At 34.6% G+C, this 20,427-nt stretch overlaps 1 protein-coding gene across 1 annotated transcript in view; it reads left to right on the plus strand.

Moving 5' to 3' along the window:
- Nucleotides 1-20,427, plus strand: part of BIRC6 (baculoviral IAP repeat containing 6) — a 233,423-nt gene that overhangs the window by 205,398 nt on the left and 7,598 nt on the right. The window contains 6 exon segments of the mRNA XM_024732052.1: nucleotides 2,159-2,304; nucleotides 2,964-3,074; nucleotides 5,747-5,964; nucleotides 8,157-8,318; nucleotides 11,554-11,631; nucleotides 18,689-18,877. Coding sequence (XP_024587820.1) covers nucleotides 2,159-2,304; nucleotides 2,964-3,074; nucleotides 5,747-5,964; nucleotides 8,157-8,318; nucleotides 11,554-11,631; nucleotides 18,689-18,877 — 904 coding nt within the window.

A 20,427-nucleotide genomic window follows, 5' to 3' on the forward strand; every position in this document is an offset into this window, starting at 1 on the left:
AGAATCAGTAGTTTTCTGAGGGTAACTTGCTCTAAATTGCATTGAGGCAGTTTACTCTCCATGCCAGAGGTTCTTGTTTCTTCAAGGAGAAAATACCCTAATTCTGGAAAAATGAGCTTCACTCCTGTAATCTTCCTTCTCTGCTTGGCAAGATATGTTTCTTTAAGTGACATCTTTATTGAGAATATAATGGATCAACTGACTAATGATAGATTTAGGAAACCATCTTTATTTTATTATAGCTGTAACCATAACTCTTCTGTTTTCTCAAACTACTTACTGTTGTTTTCCTATTGTTCAGTGGCCCTTCTAATTAAGAATTTTTTTAAGCCCCAGGAAGAGAATCATTTGCAACTGGGGAGAGAGAGAGTCTTTATAAATTCAGAGGGGGTACTATCAATCACCTTAAGTGTTTTTTCTTGACTCTCAGTGTTTCACAAAGTTTGTGAACAGCCATTGGTAAATGCAGAATTTGAGAATCTGTTTGATCTTGTCTACCAGAATCATATCTTTATTTAAAAAATTGTCAGACTCACTATTAAACTGTAGTCTCAGCTTAACTTCATAGCTATAAAAGATGCAGTATGTTATTTGATTCTAGCAGTAAAATGTCTATTTCAGTCTTAAAACATTCATTCACTATATTCTCCTTACTTACATATGCAAACATATATGTTCGTATACATGTTCACACACAGAGGTTGATGCCTAATATGATACACAGCAAAACATCTACCAAGTGGTTCCTGAGTAGCAAATGAGAGTTGGCCATGTGTTCTCTGTGACTCCCACATATACATCAGGGAAGATAAGAGAGGGTAGGAGAAAAAGCAGTAACCCAGTGACACATTATGGTTCTTAAGTTAAATCCTCTTGCCAGGTGAGGTGGTGTATGAGGTGGTATAAAAATATCTGTGGATGCTAGATTTTCACACTGTGGGAGCCAATTCAAGACTCATGCATAACACTAAATCCGGTTACCCTTGTTATCCATCTGAGTGGCTCTTCTTAATTTACCTCTTATTATCTACCTAAAGTTAAGCACTGAATTGCTTCTGAGCAGATTTTTGTCTTTGTGATAAAGAACAGTTTATTTGGACATAGATTGCATGATATTATTTTGTTAAAGACTCTTCTATCTTCTGTTAGTCTTTTAATAGTTCTCTAAGGCTCCATGCCCACTTTGTGAAATGTTGTTTTAATATAATAGCCATGTCCTTTTGTTAGTAGCTGTACAAACTAGAAAAATGAATGATGCGTAGTTTAGATCATACCTTAGCATAAACATTTTAAACGCTTTATATTTATATGTGATTTCAGTTTGTTTTAAATTATCTATTTAATGAATTAACAAAGATGTAGATTTTTAGTATCTAAGAAGTAGTGTAATGATGATGTGAATAAAACGTGCTGAGAGTTGAAATAGAAAAAAGGAAATTGATATTTAGTTGCTGTTTTTAGTGAGCCTTGTTAATAAAATGCTACTGCATTCACCTAGAAAATTTAATTTGAGTCTGTATTAGACCCTGAATAGGGAATACAGAAGAATATCTTTAAAATGATTATGCCCTAAAACTTAACGTTTAAATAAAGATTCAGTGTATAGAAGCACATTAAATTAAGTTACCTAGTAGTGAACCTGCACTTTATTCTGGAATTTTTCTTTTTTTCCGCCCCTTGGAAATTAATATACTCTAAGTGAACTACAAATAGTATTAAACTGAAAAACCACCTATGGATCTTTGATTCCCAAGTCTTAGAAGGCAGAGGATCTTTTACTTTTAGATATAGAAGTGATTTCTCTACTTCTAGGTACATAGTTACTGTAAGTATGTTTTTAAAGGTGTGGATCGAAGGACATACCAGGTATTGGGGTCTTTTTACAGTATGACATTTCTACAGTGTTTAACTCTTGTCTGTTTTTGCATATGAAGAGACAACCTACCGGAAACTTTGGTTATTATGCTAGGCATTATCCTATGGTTTCAAAAGGAATCTAATTTAAACCACTCCTGGTATATATCATGTGTATGTCAAATGAAATGCAGACTATCATGTTGATTTTTAAACTGTTACTGATTTATGAAAGTATTTATTTTTCAAAACTAAAATCTTAATTTTCCTTGCATTTCTTTCCATATTAAAAAAACCTTTTCAGATCTAAAAGGGAAAATGTTAAAGCAGGAGTAAAACCAGATGCATCTGATCAAGAGCCAGAAGGACTTACTCTTTTGGTGCCAGACATTCAGAGGACTGCTGAGATTGTTTATGCAGCCACTACCAGTTTGCGGCAAGCAAATCAAGGTACAGCACTATTCTCTTTATGCTCCTTTTCTTTTGATACAAAGATGTTTCATTTACTACTGAAAACCGCCTTCTCTTCCCTCTATGTTAATGGTTTTCCAGCAAGTTATTTACTTAAAGATTCTGTTCTATGTCAGGGTTTCAAGCTAATTATGTATAGTCTCTAATTTTAAAATATTTATCTCTACTGTGTATGATTTCTAAGACTGTTGGTAGGCTGACAGCATGCATTATAAATTTCTCTTCCCACTGAAAGTTATGAAATTGAAAAATGCAATTGTATTGGATAGAAAACAGTACATTAATAGTGTGTAAGAATTCAGTTGAAATTGGCATTTTCACATATTAGCAATGGAAGAAATAAATGATTCTTCATCATCTATTGCTTTATTTCTGCTGTTTTTGCCTGAATAGATGAAATCTAATTAGCATTTTAAGAATTTAAGCTTTAAAATTGATAAGCTTTTTAGCCCTATTAGTTATTTTTATGAAATAGAAAGAAATCTTTTAATTTTAAAATGGTACAATAGGAAGATAATTATGAAGAGTTTGGTAATTTTTCAGAATGCAAATTCTGAACTCTAGAAGTTAATAGTTTTCTTGTTTTACTCTTCGAAAATGTATACTTATGTTATTTATCTTGAAATATTAAATAACAGAAAAAAAACTAGGTGAATATTCAAAGAAGGTGGCTATGAAACCCAAACCTTTATCAGTATTGAAATCACTTGAAGAAAAATATGTGGCTGTCATGAAGAAATTACAGTTTGGTAAGTTGAAATTGTACTCTTTATTTCTTCAGCTCTCATTTTACATTTTTAATAGTGCTATTGAAATGTGTTCTAGTAAAATTAAAGAATTTCAAACTTGCTTTTACCATGAATTATTCATATACTCTATGTATGTGTGTATGTATGTTTATATATACACACATGCAAAAATTTTTATCATCTTTCTATCTCTGAATTTATATCTGTGTTTATAGTTATGTTTGGAAATCATGATTCAGTAGAAACCAGGAAAAAAACAAAGCCAAATGTCTAGCAAACAGGCAGAAAATGGTTTTCTTTCTTTACCCCTCCATGTCTGCATATCCTTGCCTGAAGGAAGCCAAGACCTGGGACTTTGAACCAAGTCTGTTACTCTTACCATTTTAGAATTCCAAGGGATATACCTTTGGAAAATGTAGCCTTTCCCATTCCCAAACTCTTGACAAGTAAGGACTGATGAAAAGATCATATAAGCACCCTTCATAAGGTGCTGGTTTATGAATAAACACTAGAATTCCAAATTTTGATGACCATTATTAACTATTATTGTATGTCCCTCTTTTTTATTCTTGAGAACCAGCCCAAAGGACATTGACTATATTAAAAAGAACACCAAAGTAGGAGTCCAAAAAAAAATGTAGATTTATGTCATAACTGTCAGAGTCATAGGCCAGAGCCTTTGACTAATGTTAGCCAGCCAGGAGGCTTCTCTCATATCACATAAAATCATAAACTCTGCCAGTTGGACGTGACTTTAAATGTAATTGAGTTTTGCTATCCATTGACTTTTAGAATAATTTAGAAAAAATAACGGGTTTTCTGTTGTGTTGTTTTTTAGTAATCTGCGTTTTCTAACTTACGTATCAAATATTTTCTCATATCATGATTCTTATACAACTTGATATTTATTGACTGCCTAATATTTTTTATAAGCCTAATTATTTTTTTAAAGTACTTTATATATTTAAAAAAAATTTTTTTTGGCTGTGCTGGGTCTTTGTTGCTCCATGCGGGCTGTCTCTAGTTGTGGTGAGCAGGGGCTAGAACGTGGGCTCAGTAGTTGTGGTGCACAGGCTTAGTTGCCCCTCGGCATGTGGGATCTTCCCAGACCAGGGCTTGAACCCGTGTGCCCTGCATTGGCAGGCGGATTTTTAATGACTGGACCACCAGGGAAGTCCTTGACTGCCTAATATTCTCATATAAAGTACTCTCATTTGTTTAACCAATAACTAGACCTTTAGGTTGTTTCCAGTTTTTTAGTAACGTCTGCAACATCTCAGTGGGCATTATTGCATATAAATATTTGTACACATCCAGGATTATTTCCATAGGACAAATTAATAGAAGAGGAATTGCTGAATCAAGCAGTATGTAGGTTTTTAGCAACTAGCCATTATCTTCGATTGTATATTTTAATAAAATTTTGGTATTAGAAGACCCTGTTTTCTTATAGATATATGATATAAAAATTTCCTCCAGGCGTGGGGATAAGCTCATGTATGTATCTGGTGGATTGCTGTTTATAAAACTCAAAGGAAATGTATCCCTGTATTATGTGAAAGGCAGCAGAGTTGAGCAGATGAAATAACTCTGGTTTACAACTTCACTGATAGAAACTACTCAGAAGTCTGTTGAGACAGTACATTTGTAGTGCACAGACCCATGACACTGTTCATAGGTCTTCCCCTTTTTTCTAGATTATAAACTTCTTGAAGGCAGATATATTTTCCTGTTTATTATTTAACTGAAAGAGCCTAGCCTAGGACCTAGCACTTAGTAAGTTCTTGGTAAAATTTACTGCATTAATGATAATTATAATGTAGTTTTCTTGTTTTTCTGTATATTTAGAATTGTATGAACACAAGATCAAAAGTTACCATTGTTTCTTTGTATTTGCCCTTGTATCAGTAAGTGGTTTTAATTTAGTTTTATAAGATATTTAAATATCTTTGTTTTCATCCATTGGTGGGGTAGGGTTAATCTGAATTAGAGATGTAGTTCAAATCCACTTTTTTTTCTTTCTATTTTGTATGGACATATAGCTTATAAGTAAATCATAACTTTAAGTCCTTCCAAATCTGCCTGAATAAATGGTTAAGAATTAACCCATTACTTATATTCTGCCAAAGTACTTCAAAGATTTCCCTAATAATCCTCTTTTATCCTATTAACTTAAATTTCAAAAGTAATACAGAAATAAACTTCAGCCTGTCATTTCTGTTTTCTGATTCCAAATCAGTGCAAATATATAAAGACTTATTCTCTTTTTAAAAATGAAATATAATGAAATACTTTTTGGCATTTCATGTTCTGAAATATTTTGGCAAAAAACATTATATACCATTCATTTTAAGAATAAATGATCTACTACTTTGCATTGTGATTTAAATGCTGGATGTTATATAATCTGCCTGCCAGATTGTAAATTTAAGTTGATTTCTTCCTTTGCTTCCATGACACATTCCATCGCTCTAGCAGCATTAACACACATGTAGGTATTACGTAAACATTTATAGTTTGCTCTTCTTCCACATTGCAGTCCTCTCCATTTTGTGGGGGAAGAAGGGTTAGTGATTTGTTTATTTGTAATTTTTTGTTATTATGACAGCTATCCTCCATTCTGGTTCTTTTTTTTTTTTTTTTCAGTGTTTTTTTTTTTTCTTTTCTTTTAGATACGTTTGAGATGGTTTCTGAAGATGAAGATGGGAAATTGGGTTTTAAAGTAAACTACCACTACATGTCTCAGGTGAAAAATGCAAACGATGCTAACAGTGCTGCCAGAGCCCGCCGCCTTGCACAGGAAGCTGTGACGCTGTCAACCTCACTGCCTCTTTCATCGTCCTCTAGTGTTTTTGTGCGCTGTGATGAGGAGCGACTTGACATCATGAAGGTAGAAAAAACAACTTTTTTTCCTATTTCCCTGGCTAATCCAGTTATTCAAGTATTCATATAAAGCACTAGAAATAACATGAATTTAAATAAATTTAATAAAAATTCTGTTGACCATTTTGGACATCAGTGAAGGGAGTCCTTTTTTTTTTTTTGCGGTACGCGGGCTTTTTACTGTTGTGGCCTCTCCCGTTGCAGAGCGCAGGCTCAGTGGCCATGGCTCACGGGCCCAGCTACTCTGCGGCATGTGGGATCTTCCCCGACCGGGGCACGAACCCGTGTCCCCTGCATCGGCAGGCGGACTCTCAACCACTGCGCCGCCAGGGAAGCCCAAGGGAGTCCTTTTCTAATGTTAGTTCAGAGTATGTGGATGAGAGTACTATTCAAAATAAAGATTTAGAAGAAAATACCAAGATACCTTCCCTGAACAAAGGCTGTGTGCAGCCTGTCATAGTTTTAGAACATACTATCAAAGGATTTAATGCTGGTCAGTTGAAAAAAAGTTACAGGACTTCTTCCTTGTAATCCAGAGTACTTCTCTCATGTTTTATACTATCAGTCTTCAAAATTTTTTCTCTCTTTTTCTTTTCTAGGAAATTTATGTATTTACAGGCTCATATGATTTAAGTAATGGTAGTACAATAATAAATAAAACCAGCAGCTTTATGTTTTAACACTGTGGTGATCTGCCCTTAAATTCCAAGAGACGCTGCAGCTAGTAATTTTTAAAGATTTGATGCCTGGGGTGGGAGGAACCTTTCTTTACTTGATTTAATTCATGGATTAAATATTGTGTCTTCTTTAGATACACAGCTAAAACTATTGACCCATTGATTTGAAAAAGGTTTTTTGCTTGTTTGCATTTTTGTTTTGCTCTTTTGGATAAATTTTCAGTAGAAATCTCATAGACCCTGCCTATTGATCACACTTTTCCTTGTTACAAACAGTAGAGCTGATTATTGTATGATTGTCTAGGGAAGTATTTTATTGCTAAATAGACCACACAAGTTCAAACTTGTGACTGTTAAGCATTATGCTGTACCTCACATAAAGGATCCCAAGTTGGAGCCCCAAAATGTAAATCAGAGTTGTCACAGAATGGGACTCTAGTACCACTTGCCTCCACGCACAGCTGTTCAGGACCCGAGGCTTTGCTGCTCATGTCTTGTATACTAAATATCTGTTGATTGACTCAAACATAATTCATTAAATAATTCTGACACTCACTGTTGGGTTCTCTGCTATTTTTTGGACTACCAGTAACCCTAAGGGAAACATCACACCTACTGTTCTCTCAGAACCTTTTTATCATAAGTTGTTAGGTGAAAACATTTATTCCTCTTACCCACTTGTCTCATTATCCCAGAAGAAAATATTTAAAAGTAAGCTATTTCTTGGACTTCCTTGGTGGCACAGTGGCTGAGAATCTACCTGCCAATGCAGGGGACACAGGTTCGAGCCCTGGTCCGGGAAGATCCCACATGCTGTGGAGCATCTAAGCCTGTGTGCCACAACTACTGAGCCTGTGCTCTAGAGCCTGCGAGCCACAACTACTGAGCCTATGTGCCACAACTACTAAAGCACACATGCCTAGAGCCATGCTCTGTCTGCATCAAGAGAAGCCACCGCAACGAAGAGTAGCCCCTGCTTGCCTCAACTAGAGAGCGCCCGTGCACAGCAATGAAGACCCAACGCAGCCAAAAATAAATAAATAAAATAAATTTATTTTTTAAATGTTAATTTATTTTTTTAAAAAGTAAGCTATTTCTTAAAACATTAACTTGAAGATTTGAAGCAGAAAGTTACTCTCTTACCTTTGAGATATGATAATGAATATATCTAGAATCTCAAATTGTTGACAGTAATGTAGAGATCATGAAGGAAAGCTCTTAGAAAAAAAGTAACTTAATATTTTAAAAGGTATTTGCTGTTAAGGTAAGCTTTCCTGCTGCCAATTGGGCATCTCTCTTTTAAAAGCCCATTTTCACCAAAACCAAATCACTTTAATTGTAATTTAAAACTGTTTCCTAGTCCTGTGTATGTTTTTAACTTTTAACTTCATTTTTAACACATTTTGGTAGAGATGTATATAGGATGTAAGAAGATTGTTCTTATTTCATGTTGAATTATTTTTCTAAATAGTAGCATTTAGGAATAGTAACACAGGCTTTTGTGTTTGTATGTGCATACTAGGTTCTGATAACTGGTCCAGCAGACACTCCTTATGCAAATGGCTGCTTTGAGTTTGATGTCTATTTTCCTCAAGATTATCCCAGTTCACCTCCTCTTGTGAATCTAGAGACGACTGGTGGTCATAGTGTGCGATTCAATCCAAACCTTTATAATGATGGCAAGGTAATGTAATTGCAGTCTTTTGTTTCTAATGCCAAAGTATTGTAACCCAAAGTTTCTTTGTAATTTGAACAGAAATTTTGTTTTAGTTATCATCTTTTCAAAAGTACATGCGTTTCTTTGTGCTTCTTTTCCCTGTGTGCAAAGATTAGCCTGAGGAATGAGAGAGAAGGAACCAAAAATGGCAGAAACACAACAGTGTTACAAAGCACTTATAGTCTTAAGGGGTTATTGTGAGGGACTAACTTATTCAACACATTCCTTGGCCAATTGAGAGCTATCTCCACTCAGAAGATAATAGAGCCAGATGCCTGTCTTTGCCATTCACCTTTCTTTACTTTCTTTTTACTTTGTTTTTTTTTTTTTTTTTTGTGGTACGCGGGCCTCTCACTGTTGTGGCCTCTCCCTTTGCGGAGCACAGGCTCCAGACGCGCAGGCTCAGCAGTCATGGCTCACGGACCCAGCTGCTCTGCGGCATGTGGGATCTTCCCGGACCGGGGCACGAACCCACGTCCCCTGCATCGGCAGGCAGACTCTCAACCACTGCGCCACCAGGGAAGCCCCTGTTTACTTTCTATATCTTCAATTCCAGTTATCTTTTCACAATTACCTGAAGATACTATCCATGTTTTCTATGATACGTACCATTGTGTACCATTATTTTTAAAGTTTAATTTGTGTTAAAATGTTTTATATTTTCTAGTAGGAAGATGCGTTCCTGTCTCCACAAAAATAGTTAACGAAGAGGTATAATAAAAATCATTTCATATGGCAATAAACCTTTAAAAATTCGATTTAAAAGAATAATCATCACCTTTCAAAGTAATTTTGGACAGTTTGATGAAATTTCAATAGTAAATTCCATGCTGAGAGTATTTAATGTTTAAAAATTACTAGAAGGTCAGAAGAAATTTCTCGATTTCATAAGCAGACTCTTTAATGATGTGAGAATAATAGATGCTTGAATTTGATCTGGTTTATTAAAGATGGCCCAAGTTTTCCCTTGGTTTTGTCTTCCTGTTTTTAAAAAGTGCAGCCTGCCTCCGATCTGGGCTTACAAGTTATCATTTTGTCTTCACCATAAGCTCAAATCATAAAATTGGAATTCATTTTCTGGGTTTATTGTAGGATACTTAACCAGAGGTAAACCTTACTTAGTTGGGGAAAGCAAAGAACAGGTCTTTTATAACTGGGCAAATTAGACAAAGTAGCAATGTTGAATTTATTCAAGAGAGAGTCTGGAACTTGAATAGAGTTTAAGTGTAGATGTTAAGAATTATTTAAGAAATTACTTCCTTGGACTTCCCTGGTGGCATAGTGGTTAAGAATACGCCTGCCAATGCAGGGGACCTGGGTTCAAGCCCTGGTCTGGGAAGATCCCACATGCCACAGAGCAACTAAGCCTGTGCACCACAACTACTGAGCCTGTGCTCTAGATCCCACAAGCCACAACTACTGAGCCCACATGCCACAACTACTAGAGCCCGTGCTCTGCAACGAGAAGCCACCGCAGTGAGAAGCCTGCACACCACAGCAAAGAGTAGCCCCTCCCCCACTCGCTGCAACTAGAGAAAGCCCACGTGCAACAACAAAGACCCAATGCAGCCAAAAATAAATAAATAAATTTTTTAAAAAATAGAAATTACTTCCTTAAGACTTACTGGTATAGGGAAGAGGTTTAGAGTTTGAGATTCCAGTACCCTGAATTGTATAGTCTGTTCTATTATACATTGGGACTAACATTTAACCTTGGGATCTAGATCTGTAGTTAGGGAGAAGATCCCTGCCATTGGTAGTCACAGGGATGCTCTAAAAACCAGGAGGGATGGTATGTATGATAGTGCTTCAAACAATAATTCACAAAACTGTTCAGATACAAGTCTTTTAAAATTATTAATGAATTTATCTACTAAACAAATTGATGTATTTTGCATTATTGTTTTCACAGAGCATTAAAAGAATAGCAAGGAGATGGACTTCTCTGCTTTTTTAAGGACCACTTATTTTCTAAATCTGTTGCCCATTACATGAAATTATTAGTTTACAAGTACAGATAACATGTCCCTGGTTCTCTTTTTCCTGGAGTGACTGTTGACCTGTGTTTGGCAGATGCTTTGAGTTCATTCTTGCTCTTTGAGTGAACAAATAACTAATGCGTCTTCAAATTTGTTCTGAGGAACTCTAGGGATCCTCAGGACCCTTCAGGGAATCTGCAGGGTCCTCCCCTTTCCCACTTCATGTTTGCGTGAGGCCAGATTTTATTCATACATTTCAAGCAAAGCAATATATAACAACAAATCGAATGTAGAGGCAGGTATGAAATCAAGATCTCTTCTATTGGGCTTCCCTGGTGGCGCAGTGATTGAGAGTCTGCCTGCCGATGCAGGGGACACGGGTTCACGCCCCAGTCCAGGAAGATCCCACATGCCGCGGAGCGGCTGGGCCCGTGAGCCATGGCCGCTGAGCCTGCGCGTCCGGAGCCTGTGCTCCACAAGGCGAGAGGCCACAACAGTGAGAGGCCTGCGTACCACAAAAAAAAAAAAAAAAAAAAAAATCTTTTTTTTTAACAAGAAACATCTTCCAATGCATGTGAAATGATTTTTAAAAATATGAGTGATAGTAAAATAAGTTACAGTACATCCTTATTGTGGAATACCGTAGGAATACTGTATTACAATGAAAAAGGATGAATTTTATCTACTCGTTCATACATGGCTATGTGGCCATGAGATGCTGGGGAAAAAAACCCAGCAAGCTTCAAAACAGGAACAGAATAGTTCCCATCCTTGTTTTTTAAAAATTATACATAGCGCCCCCAAAAAAAAAAAAAAAAAAAAAAAAAAAATCTCTTCTATTAAGCTATAACCCATTTTCAAAATTTACAGAATTTTGAAAGAGATTTTCTTAAATGTAAAACAATACCACTTTTCCTCACCAAAAATTTTTTTGTTGTTTGGAAAAGAGTTATTTTTCATTAAAAAAATATGTTATTTGTATTAATGTGTAATAGCTGCTAACTCACTTTTCATTATGAAGAAATTGTAATGCCACACAGATCTGGATCACATTTGAAGATACCAATTTGTTTTAACATACCAACCCTTAGGGTTTTCTGGGGGTACATAAAACTGAGATACTTTGACATAATAACATTTCAATTTTATTTCTAGTTCAGGCAGATTACTTTTAAAAAGCACTCCTTTCAATCCTGTTTATACTTTTCCCCCTTCTTCCTCAGGTTTGTTTAAGCATCTTAAATACATGGCATGGAAGACCAGAAGAGAAGTGGAATCCTCAGACCTCAAGCTTTTTGCAAGTAAACAAATTTCTCTTACAATTTCACTTAGAAAATAAGGAACCATCTTGGTTTAAGAACATTTTTTTTTAGCGACCAAGAATAAACATAGTAAACGATAGGAAGTGCATACTAAATAGCTTATAGGTGAGCAGTTAGTACAATGGAGTTATATCTCATTTTGAGTTTAGAATCTTAAGTTAGGACATTAGAATTTTCTTTTTGTCAAAATTCCCTTTTAAAAAATCCCTAACTTGCCTTAAAGTACACTCTGGTGCAACAAGATCAGGCAAGACAGATTAGCCTCTTCCATCTCCCAGTCACTATAAGGCTCAAACTCAGGTGAGTAGAATTTAATAACTACTAGTGTTACATATCTCTCCACACATGATATGGTTCTTCTGTAATCTAGTTAATAATGGGACTCGGTGCTTCCCTGGTGGCACAGTGGTTAAGAATCCACCTGCCAGTGCAGGTGACACGGGTTCGACCCCTGGTCCGCGAAGATACCGCGTGCTGCGGAGCAACTAAGCCTGTACGCCACAACTACTGAGCCTGTGCTCTAGAGCCCGTGGGCCACAACTACTGAGCCCGTGCTCCTAGAGCCCGTGCGCTGCAACAAGAGAAGCCACCACAATGAGAAGCCCTCCCACCGCAATGAAGAATAGCCCCCAACTTGCTGCAACTAGAGAAAGCCTGCATGCAACAACGAAGACCCAACACAGCCAAAAATAAAATAAATAAATTTTAAAATAAAAATAAAAAAATAATGGGTCTCATCTGAGGTTTAGAGGTACTGTCCTGGAATTCATAAAACTTGGGATTTGCCATTCTCATTTGGCAGAGCACTTAGCACACATGTTTCATAGTCTTGAATTTTTAAAGTTAATTTTCACAAGCCATTTGAGTACATAAAATAAAATGTTATATAGTATCCCATCAAATTTTCTTCGCTGATGCTTTATCTTAATAGTTCAGAATTCCAGCAAAGAGACAGACATATTAATAATAGGAATTAACTTTGTTGCTTGATCATTGAGGAAACAGAAATAAACCACTGTTGGTGCATGATAGTTTAAACTCACATTTGCAGTTTAGTGTTTATTTTAAGAAAGACCACCATAAATTATGCCCAGGTCAGCCTGTTAAAGTTGACCTACCTTGAAAGGATTCTTTTCCTACATTCTTACATTGAATTAGGTAAAAGAGATATGAAAAATCATTCTTTAGGATGTGACTTTTTTAGGTTCTCTGAAAAGACCTTGAAGCAGCCCCGTGAATTAAATAGTACTGTAATATAAGTTTTTCCTTTGTGCTAATATGGAGACTCAAGAAAAACAGAGGTTATATGATTCATGCAAAGTAACTAAGGAAGTTACTAGAATGTTCCCCCAAGTAACTATAATACTTCTTCATTTGAGAAATGATTATGTAGGGGGAGGGATAAATTAGGAGTTTGGGATTAGCAGCTATAGGCTACTATATATAAAATAGATAAACAACAAGGTCCTACTGTATAGCACAGGAATCTATATTCAGTATCTTGTAATAACCTATAATGGAAAAGAATCTGAAAAGAATATATGTATTCGCTTTGCTGTACACCAGAAACTAACACAACCTTGTAAATCAACTATACTTCAATTTAAAAAACTAAAAAAGAAATGATTGTCAATTCTAGTTCAAAAACCTTAAAATATTTGTCTACATGTATGTTACTCTTGTCAACAGAAACTATTTTTATGATCAGTTTTACTCTGAAAGGAAACTCAGAGATATCCTGTTTTTCATGAAGTAAATTAGACTTACCTGAAAAGTGGAATCAATTTTTGAAATTTTTGTTGGATTTATGTAGTTTTAAAAATAAATTTACAGTTTTCAAAGTTTTTTAGTTTAAAATTGGATTGGCTTTTAACTTTTATATTATCTGTATGTCTAATATATACCAAAAATCCTGTGAAATAAAGAAACTTATTCGGAAGTGTTTAAATTTTACAACTTTGAAACCTTACTACACATAAAGTATGATCTTTTCTGTATTTTCCCTTTAGGGTTTTTTGTCATATACATAGTTTACAGTCATAATTAACATAGTAGATAATTATTTGTATATTGCTTTGTTCACCTAACATTAGAGCATATCCATCTTCCCTGTTTACAATTTTATAATTTGTAAATGCTATGTAATAATCTTTTGAGTTCATATAGTATAATTGAACTATTTCAACCACTGTTGACTAAATATTTCACTTTTATTATTTTAGTTTTACAAATAATACCATTATTATATGACTTTCTCTACATTTTAGATAGTTTACTGAATATAGATTTCCAGATCTGTGACAAAATTGACTTGAGCAAGAACAAGAGAGGCTATATCTTTTCTGTGGCAAGAGTGAATCGCCTTGTTTTGTCCAGATCTTAGGGGAAAACTTTCAGTCTTCCCCCATTGAGTGTGATAACAGCTGTGGATTTTTCATAAATTCCCTTCATCACGTTGAGGACATTCCCCTCTACTAGTTTCTTGAGTATTTTTAACATGAACAGATGTTGGATTTTGTCAAATGCTTTTTCTGCATCTATTGAAATGATTGTATTATTCTTATTTTTTATTCTATTATTATGATATATTAATTTTTTGATATAAACCAACTTTGCTTTCCTGGGATAAAGCTCAGTTGGTCATGGTGTGTAATTCTTTTTGTATGTAACTGGATTGTTTGCTAGTGTGTGTGTATATATATATGTGTGTGTGTATATATATATATACATATAGGCCATGCTGAGCGGCTTGCAGGATCTTAGTTCCCCAACCAGGGATTGAACCCCGGCCCAGGCAGTGAAAGCGCCGAGTCCTAACCACTGGACCGCCAGGGAAGTCCCAGTTTGCTAGTATTTTTCTTAAGGATTTTTGTATCCATATTTCTAAGAAATATTGGCCTGTAGTTTTTTTTGTGTTATACTGCTTTATAAACATCATACTAGAAACAAATGCATCTAGTCAGGAACACATTGCCCTTTGTTGTCTATTAGATTCGTTCTTCAGAGGCAGACTACAGAGCCTTAGGAAAAATTACTTAATTTCTTTACTTTTTAAATTTTATTTATTCTTGGCTACGTGGGGTCTTTGTTGCTGTGCACAGACTTTCACTAGTTGTGGCGAGCGGGAGCTACTCTTCGTTGCAGTGCGCAGGCTTCTCATCGCGGTGGCTTCTCTTGTTGTGGAACACAGGCTCTAGGTGCACGGGCTTCAGTAGTCGTGGCACACAGGCTCAGTAGTTGTGGCTCGTGGGCTCTAGAGTGCAGGCTCAGTAGTTGTGGCGCACGGGCTTAGTTGCTCCGTGGCATGTGGGATCTTCCCGAACCAGGGCTCTCATCCGTGTCCTCTGCATTGGCAGACGGATTCTTTTTTTTTTTTTTTATCTTTATCAGATATATATTTTATTTATATTATTTAGCATCTAGACCAACTCTGAGCATACATACACATAATATATGTATGTATAAATACAAAATAGACTAATAGACTGATATATTATTCAGTATAACTTATGTGAGTCCAAATACTGAAATATGTGTTAATTAATTTGTTACTGTTTCAGATGATTTGATTACATACAGTTTGGAAGAATGTAGTAAAATTTATAACCACAAATAAGCAAACCATAAAACCTACAATAAAATTTATCATTTAAATTATCGGATAATGGAGAGATGGCTAACAAAAGTGTCACTCTGGTATAAAAGTTATGGAGAGTAAGACTTGCTAAAGGCACTCCGAAGATATATTTTTTTTCCTTCTGCAATGAAGAGCTCATTTTTGTGTAAATCTGCATTTATTCCTGTGGAAAGAGAAAGGCATAGATGCGTAAAGATAATGCAAATTTAACCTAAAAGGAATTTTTGTAACCAGAGTTATCAGGAGTAGTAATACAGATGAGAAGTAGAAGCACAGACGGATTCTTAATCGCTGTGCCAAAAGGGAATTCCCATATGTGACTGGTTTTTAATGTTGCTGTAATCTACCTAAAATACATATTAATGCGTTATGAATAGTTTGTTCCAGTTGGATGTTAATAAAGATGTCATGTGCAAGAGGAGTTAAACATATTTAATGTCACATAATCAACCATTTATAAATATATTTATAATATAATAATATATAAATACTACCATTTTTCTTAAGATGGAAAGTTCTGGAAGTCAGCCACTGATTATAGTTCTACTCAATAGCAGCATAATTTTCCGTAGAGGAGGATGCTTACTATTTTCAAAGGCTAAAAGCATTTTTAACTAAGACTGTTTCTTTCCATTACCCTAAACAAGTTATTAGTTTGTATAACATAGTTTCTTGTTGCAAATTAATATTTTGGATTGTATACTCTGTACTTTCCTGTGTTTGAAATACCTATAATGAAAATTTTTAACATACCAGACCAGGTCAAAGAATTAAATCTTCTGACAAGTTATAATTTGAAAATAAAGGCATTCGTAGGAGGCAAGATTGCTGACTGGTTATGGCCTGGTAGGGTTAAAATTTTTGTTTGACACAGAACAGTGAAAGGAAGCTGTTATATGGTTCTTGATTTAGTCAGCCTCTGAATAAAATATAATGAGAACATCTTGCAGTTTTGTGGGTGCTAACATAAAGCTAAAGAGGAGAGGGACTGTAAATTCAGCCTGTGAATAAAAGCTTTTTTGACTCTTGACTTTATGAAAATGTCAAAGAGCTGACTAAGAATCGGTGAACTTCCACTATGGAATGCAAATATATTCTGTTTATTATTAAGTATAACTTATATATAGTATATTATGGTACGTAATAGATATTTTTCTGTTAATTACCGACTCATTTTCAACTCATTCTAAGAAAACACTTTAGCCAGATGTGGCTATGATAAATATTGGGTTTTTTTGGTTTGTTTTTTGGTTTGATCCAGAGAGCTCTTTTAATTAAGTTTTGTTGATCAAAATGGAACTCATGCTGACTGCTTTTTTGCATATCCCTATTACATAAGTTAAAATTTATTGTTTTTAGAGTAGAAGTGATTTTGTTTTGCATTTTGCTATCTTCTGGATGTATGCTGTCATTTTCACTCCACGAAAGAATAGCTATTGTGTATTAATTACACGTATGAGCCCTATTGTTTTACACCTCTCAACCCCTTATTTAATTCTCACAGTCATCCTATATAGGTATTATTTCTATTTACAGATGACCAAAAAATGGATTCTGAGGGGATAAAGTTATTCTGCCTACCTTGGTCTCTCTGACTTCAAAATATAGTGTTTCTCAGAGTTAGATAAATCCTATTAATTTAGAATATTGAAAATCAAATGCTTTTAAAAAAGAGAAATCCTCTTCCCAAGGATTTATTTACTGGTTTTTCATGAGAGTGTTTTATGGGCTACAATAAAGTGTGCTGTGAAATAAAATGAGTAAGTAGGTCAGATAATTCAAGGCTCCAGAAATTCCATAAAATGAATATTTTGACTCCGAAATAGCTGAGTTCCCCAAAGAAAAATAAAGTGGCACTTATATATTTCCTAAAAGGTACATGTTTAAAAAGTAAATAGAAGATGCCCATAAAGAGTAAATAATAATGTCACCCAGTGAGAAAAGAGCACGTGTTATAAATTATTCTTTGAATTTAATTCCAAGAAATATCGATCTCTGCTAATTTATTTGTTATCAAATGCAGATGTTATAGTTCAGTTTTTTTAGCAGACAATATTAAACTCAAATTTATTTTCAAATATAGTTTTCTTTGTTCTGTATACAAAACATCTATTTTTCATTTCCTGTATATAGTTTAGCTCTTTTAAAAAACCAGATGTGTTATGAATCTGAAGTAGTTTGTAAATTGTTTGAATCTCCAGCCGCTTGAGATTTATAAAACTATATTTTGTCTCAAAGGAGTTGAGGTTAAGTAAGTAACTGAATCCTATGTTACAAAATTTCTTTCTCTGCCTTTGTAGATAATGGGAATATACCCTACTCATATAAGAGGAAGATAATTTAAAAGGGAAAAGGAAAGGAACTAATAAATATGCCCTGGAAGATTATTTCAGAAGTGTCAGATTTGAGTTGGGGGAAAGTATATAGCCAAGGGAAATCACTTTCCTTTAGTGATATATTTAGTTTCAGTAAGTTTAAAAATTATGAGATCTTTGCCTCAGAATTATACAGGTTAATTTTTTTTTCCGTAGCTGACCTTGGCCTCAGTAACATGGTTACTTCAGGTCATATTTAACTTTGTGTATTCATAGGTCATATATTTCAGGTTCAAGTTTTCCATTTTTTAAGAAAATGTATTCCTTGACTTCTAAGGTGCATATCCTTGATGTTGTTTAATCATCTTCCCTAAAGAAAAGGCAACTGCTGCTAATTGTTTTTCATTTATGAAGTGGGAACATTATAGCTAATATTTTCCTGCCTCCAAAGATGTCATATTAGCCAGTTATGTAAGTATATTAGCAAGCAGTACTATACTAAGAGTGAACTCTCAATGTTGGTTATATCTAGAGAAACAAACCTTCTGGTATCTAAGTAGGGGGTCAGAGCTGGTCTTAGAGCCATGTCATCTTGCCATTGAAAGCTTCTGGTAATATTTTTGTGATACCGTGAAAGTAAATTTTCCTTGGAATGGAAGTAAAGACTGCGTCATGTGTAGTTTTTCTTACAAGTGACTATTGTTAGGAGTACATTGTTAGCTTTATGCCCTTTAAGAGTAAGGACAGTTCGAGCAAAATGATGTCTAAATTGGTATGGGATGTTTATAAGCAAGTGTTTTTTTTAGTAGTTTCAGGAAATAGGATCTTCGTACCTATTTTTCTTCTTCAAGGATTCAAGAATATAAAACATATATATAAATATTATATAAGATTCTACTGTACCTATTTTAATTTTGCTCTAATAATAAAGTATTTCAGTGTCAATTATTAACATCAATTTTATGGTCATAAAGTTATGTGGAAGCACATATTAAAAGGCACTCCTAGTTGATAAAGCAAGGTATTAGTTTACTGGTAGTAAAAATGTCCTATCATAACTAATCTTTATTTCTTTGGTCCTCAGGTGTTGGTGTCTGTTCAGTCCCTTATATTAGTAGCTGAGCCTTATTTTAATGAACCAGGATATGAACGGTCTAGAGGCACTCCCAGTGGCACACAGAGTTCTCGAGAATATGATGGAAACATTCGACAAGCAACGGTTAAGTGGGCAATGCTAGAACAAATCAGAAACCCTTCACCATGTTTTAAAGAGGTATGTTTAATAAAAGTAATGAAATACTTTATTAAAGACATAATAGAATATAGTTTAGGTATTATACTTCCCTTTATATCTGTGGTATACTAAAGTTTACTCTTGTTTTTAGTCATGAAAAATCAGTAATAATATAGTACAGATGAATTTTTTAAACCGTTTACTTCCTAAAAGGCGTCTGACTATATTTTTGGACAGTTTTATTAATTCTTTATTTTTCATGGCTACTGTTCTACTAGCATACTGTGCTAGTTATTATGTTAGTATATGCTAGAATATGTTACTAAAATATTCTTCATAAAAATATTCTTTTTTATTAGAGATTAAGATACTTTCTAATTGTCTTGCAAATAGAAACTTTGCCCTTATACTAATATCTGTGTGTGAAATTGAAGAAAAAGACATTTTCTTTTCTTTAGGAAAAGTTGAACTTAGTTTCTGAAACCAGTCTTGATACCGTCACGTGCTTTCATTTTTACCACATCCTGAAGTGTGGCTCTTTTCCTGTACTTAGTTATCTCTCCTTAGTCTGACTAAAATATGGTTGTATTTTTACTTATCACATCAGATTACTTCATCACATCTTACTTTAACTCTGTCATGAAACATTTTTCTTTCCTAAATTGTTTCCCTTGATCATCAGTTTCTTAGCTTGTGCTAGAAACACACTTTAGAGGAAGAATTGGCGTATTTACCTGATAGAAAATTGATCTTTAATACAGTTAAGCAAATATTATGTGTGAACTATATGTAGCATTATACGCGAAACTCTCCTCATTAAGTAGTATCGATGAATATACTCTGAAGGAATGTAAAAACGTTTCTTCCTTTTGTTATTACTAAATGACTTTGCACTTTGAATGACATAGTTGGGTATTTTACTTTTGCAAAGGCTTGTATTCAAGGCTGTGGGTAATTACTTTTCCTAATATTACAGGAAATACAAACATGCATTTCTTTGTACTCTTAAGCATAATGTTCTGTCCCTTTTCAAGTTTGGGCTACTTACATTAAGTAATTCATTTGGCAGCCGTGTGGAATATCAGCTGTTACTAGGTACTGCACTAAGGTACTCTGAACTCAGGGAAAAGTGAAAGTCAGTTCCTGCCCTTGATAAACTTATATTCCTCCTGTTTGTATCATAAATTAATTTCTTAGTGCCCTTAAGACTCAAATAACGTATCCAGATATGTAAACTACTTGACAAGTCTACTAGAATGTATAATAACCACCTCAAACTTAACACTGCAAAACTGCACTCTTGATTCTTCCTTCCTTTCTTCTCTCAGTAAAAGCACCATGGTCTAAACCCAAAACCCTAACCACGTGTGCCTTCATTCTTTTACTCACATACCACATTCAATCTGTTGACAAATTTCACTCCACCATTCAAAGCATAAACAAAATTTGATGAAAAATATATTTTCGCTGTGACCAAAAAGGGCTTAATTTCCAAAATATGCAAACAGCTCATATAGCTCAATAACAAAAAAAACAACCCAGTCAAAAAAATGGGCAGAAGACCTAAAGAGACATTTCTCCAAAGAAGA

Source organism: Neophocaena asiaeorientalis, unplaced genomic scaffold, assembly GCF_003031525.2.
Source record: "Neophocaena asiaeorientalis asiaeorientalis breed wild unplaced genomic scaffold, Neophocaena_asiaeorientalis_V1.1 scaffold18, whole genome shotgun sequence".
Classification (NCBI taxonomy): Eukaryota; Metazoa; Chordata; class Mammalia; order Artiodactyla; family Phocoenidae; genus Neophocaena; species Neophocaena asiaeorientalis.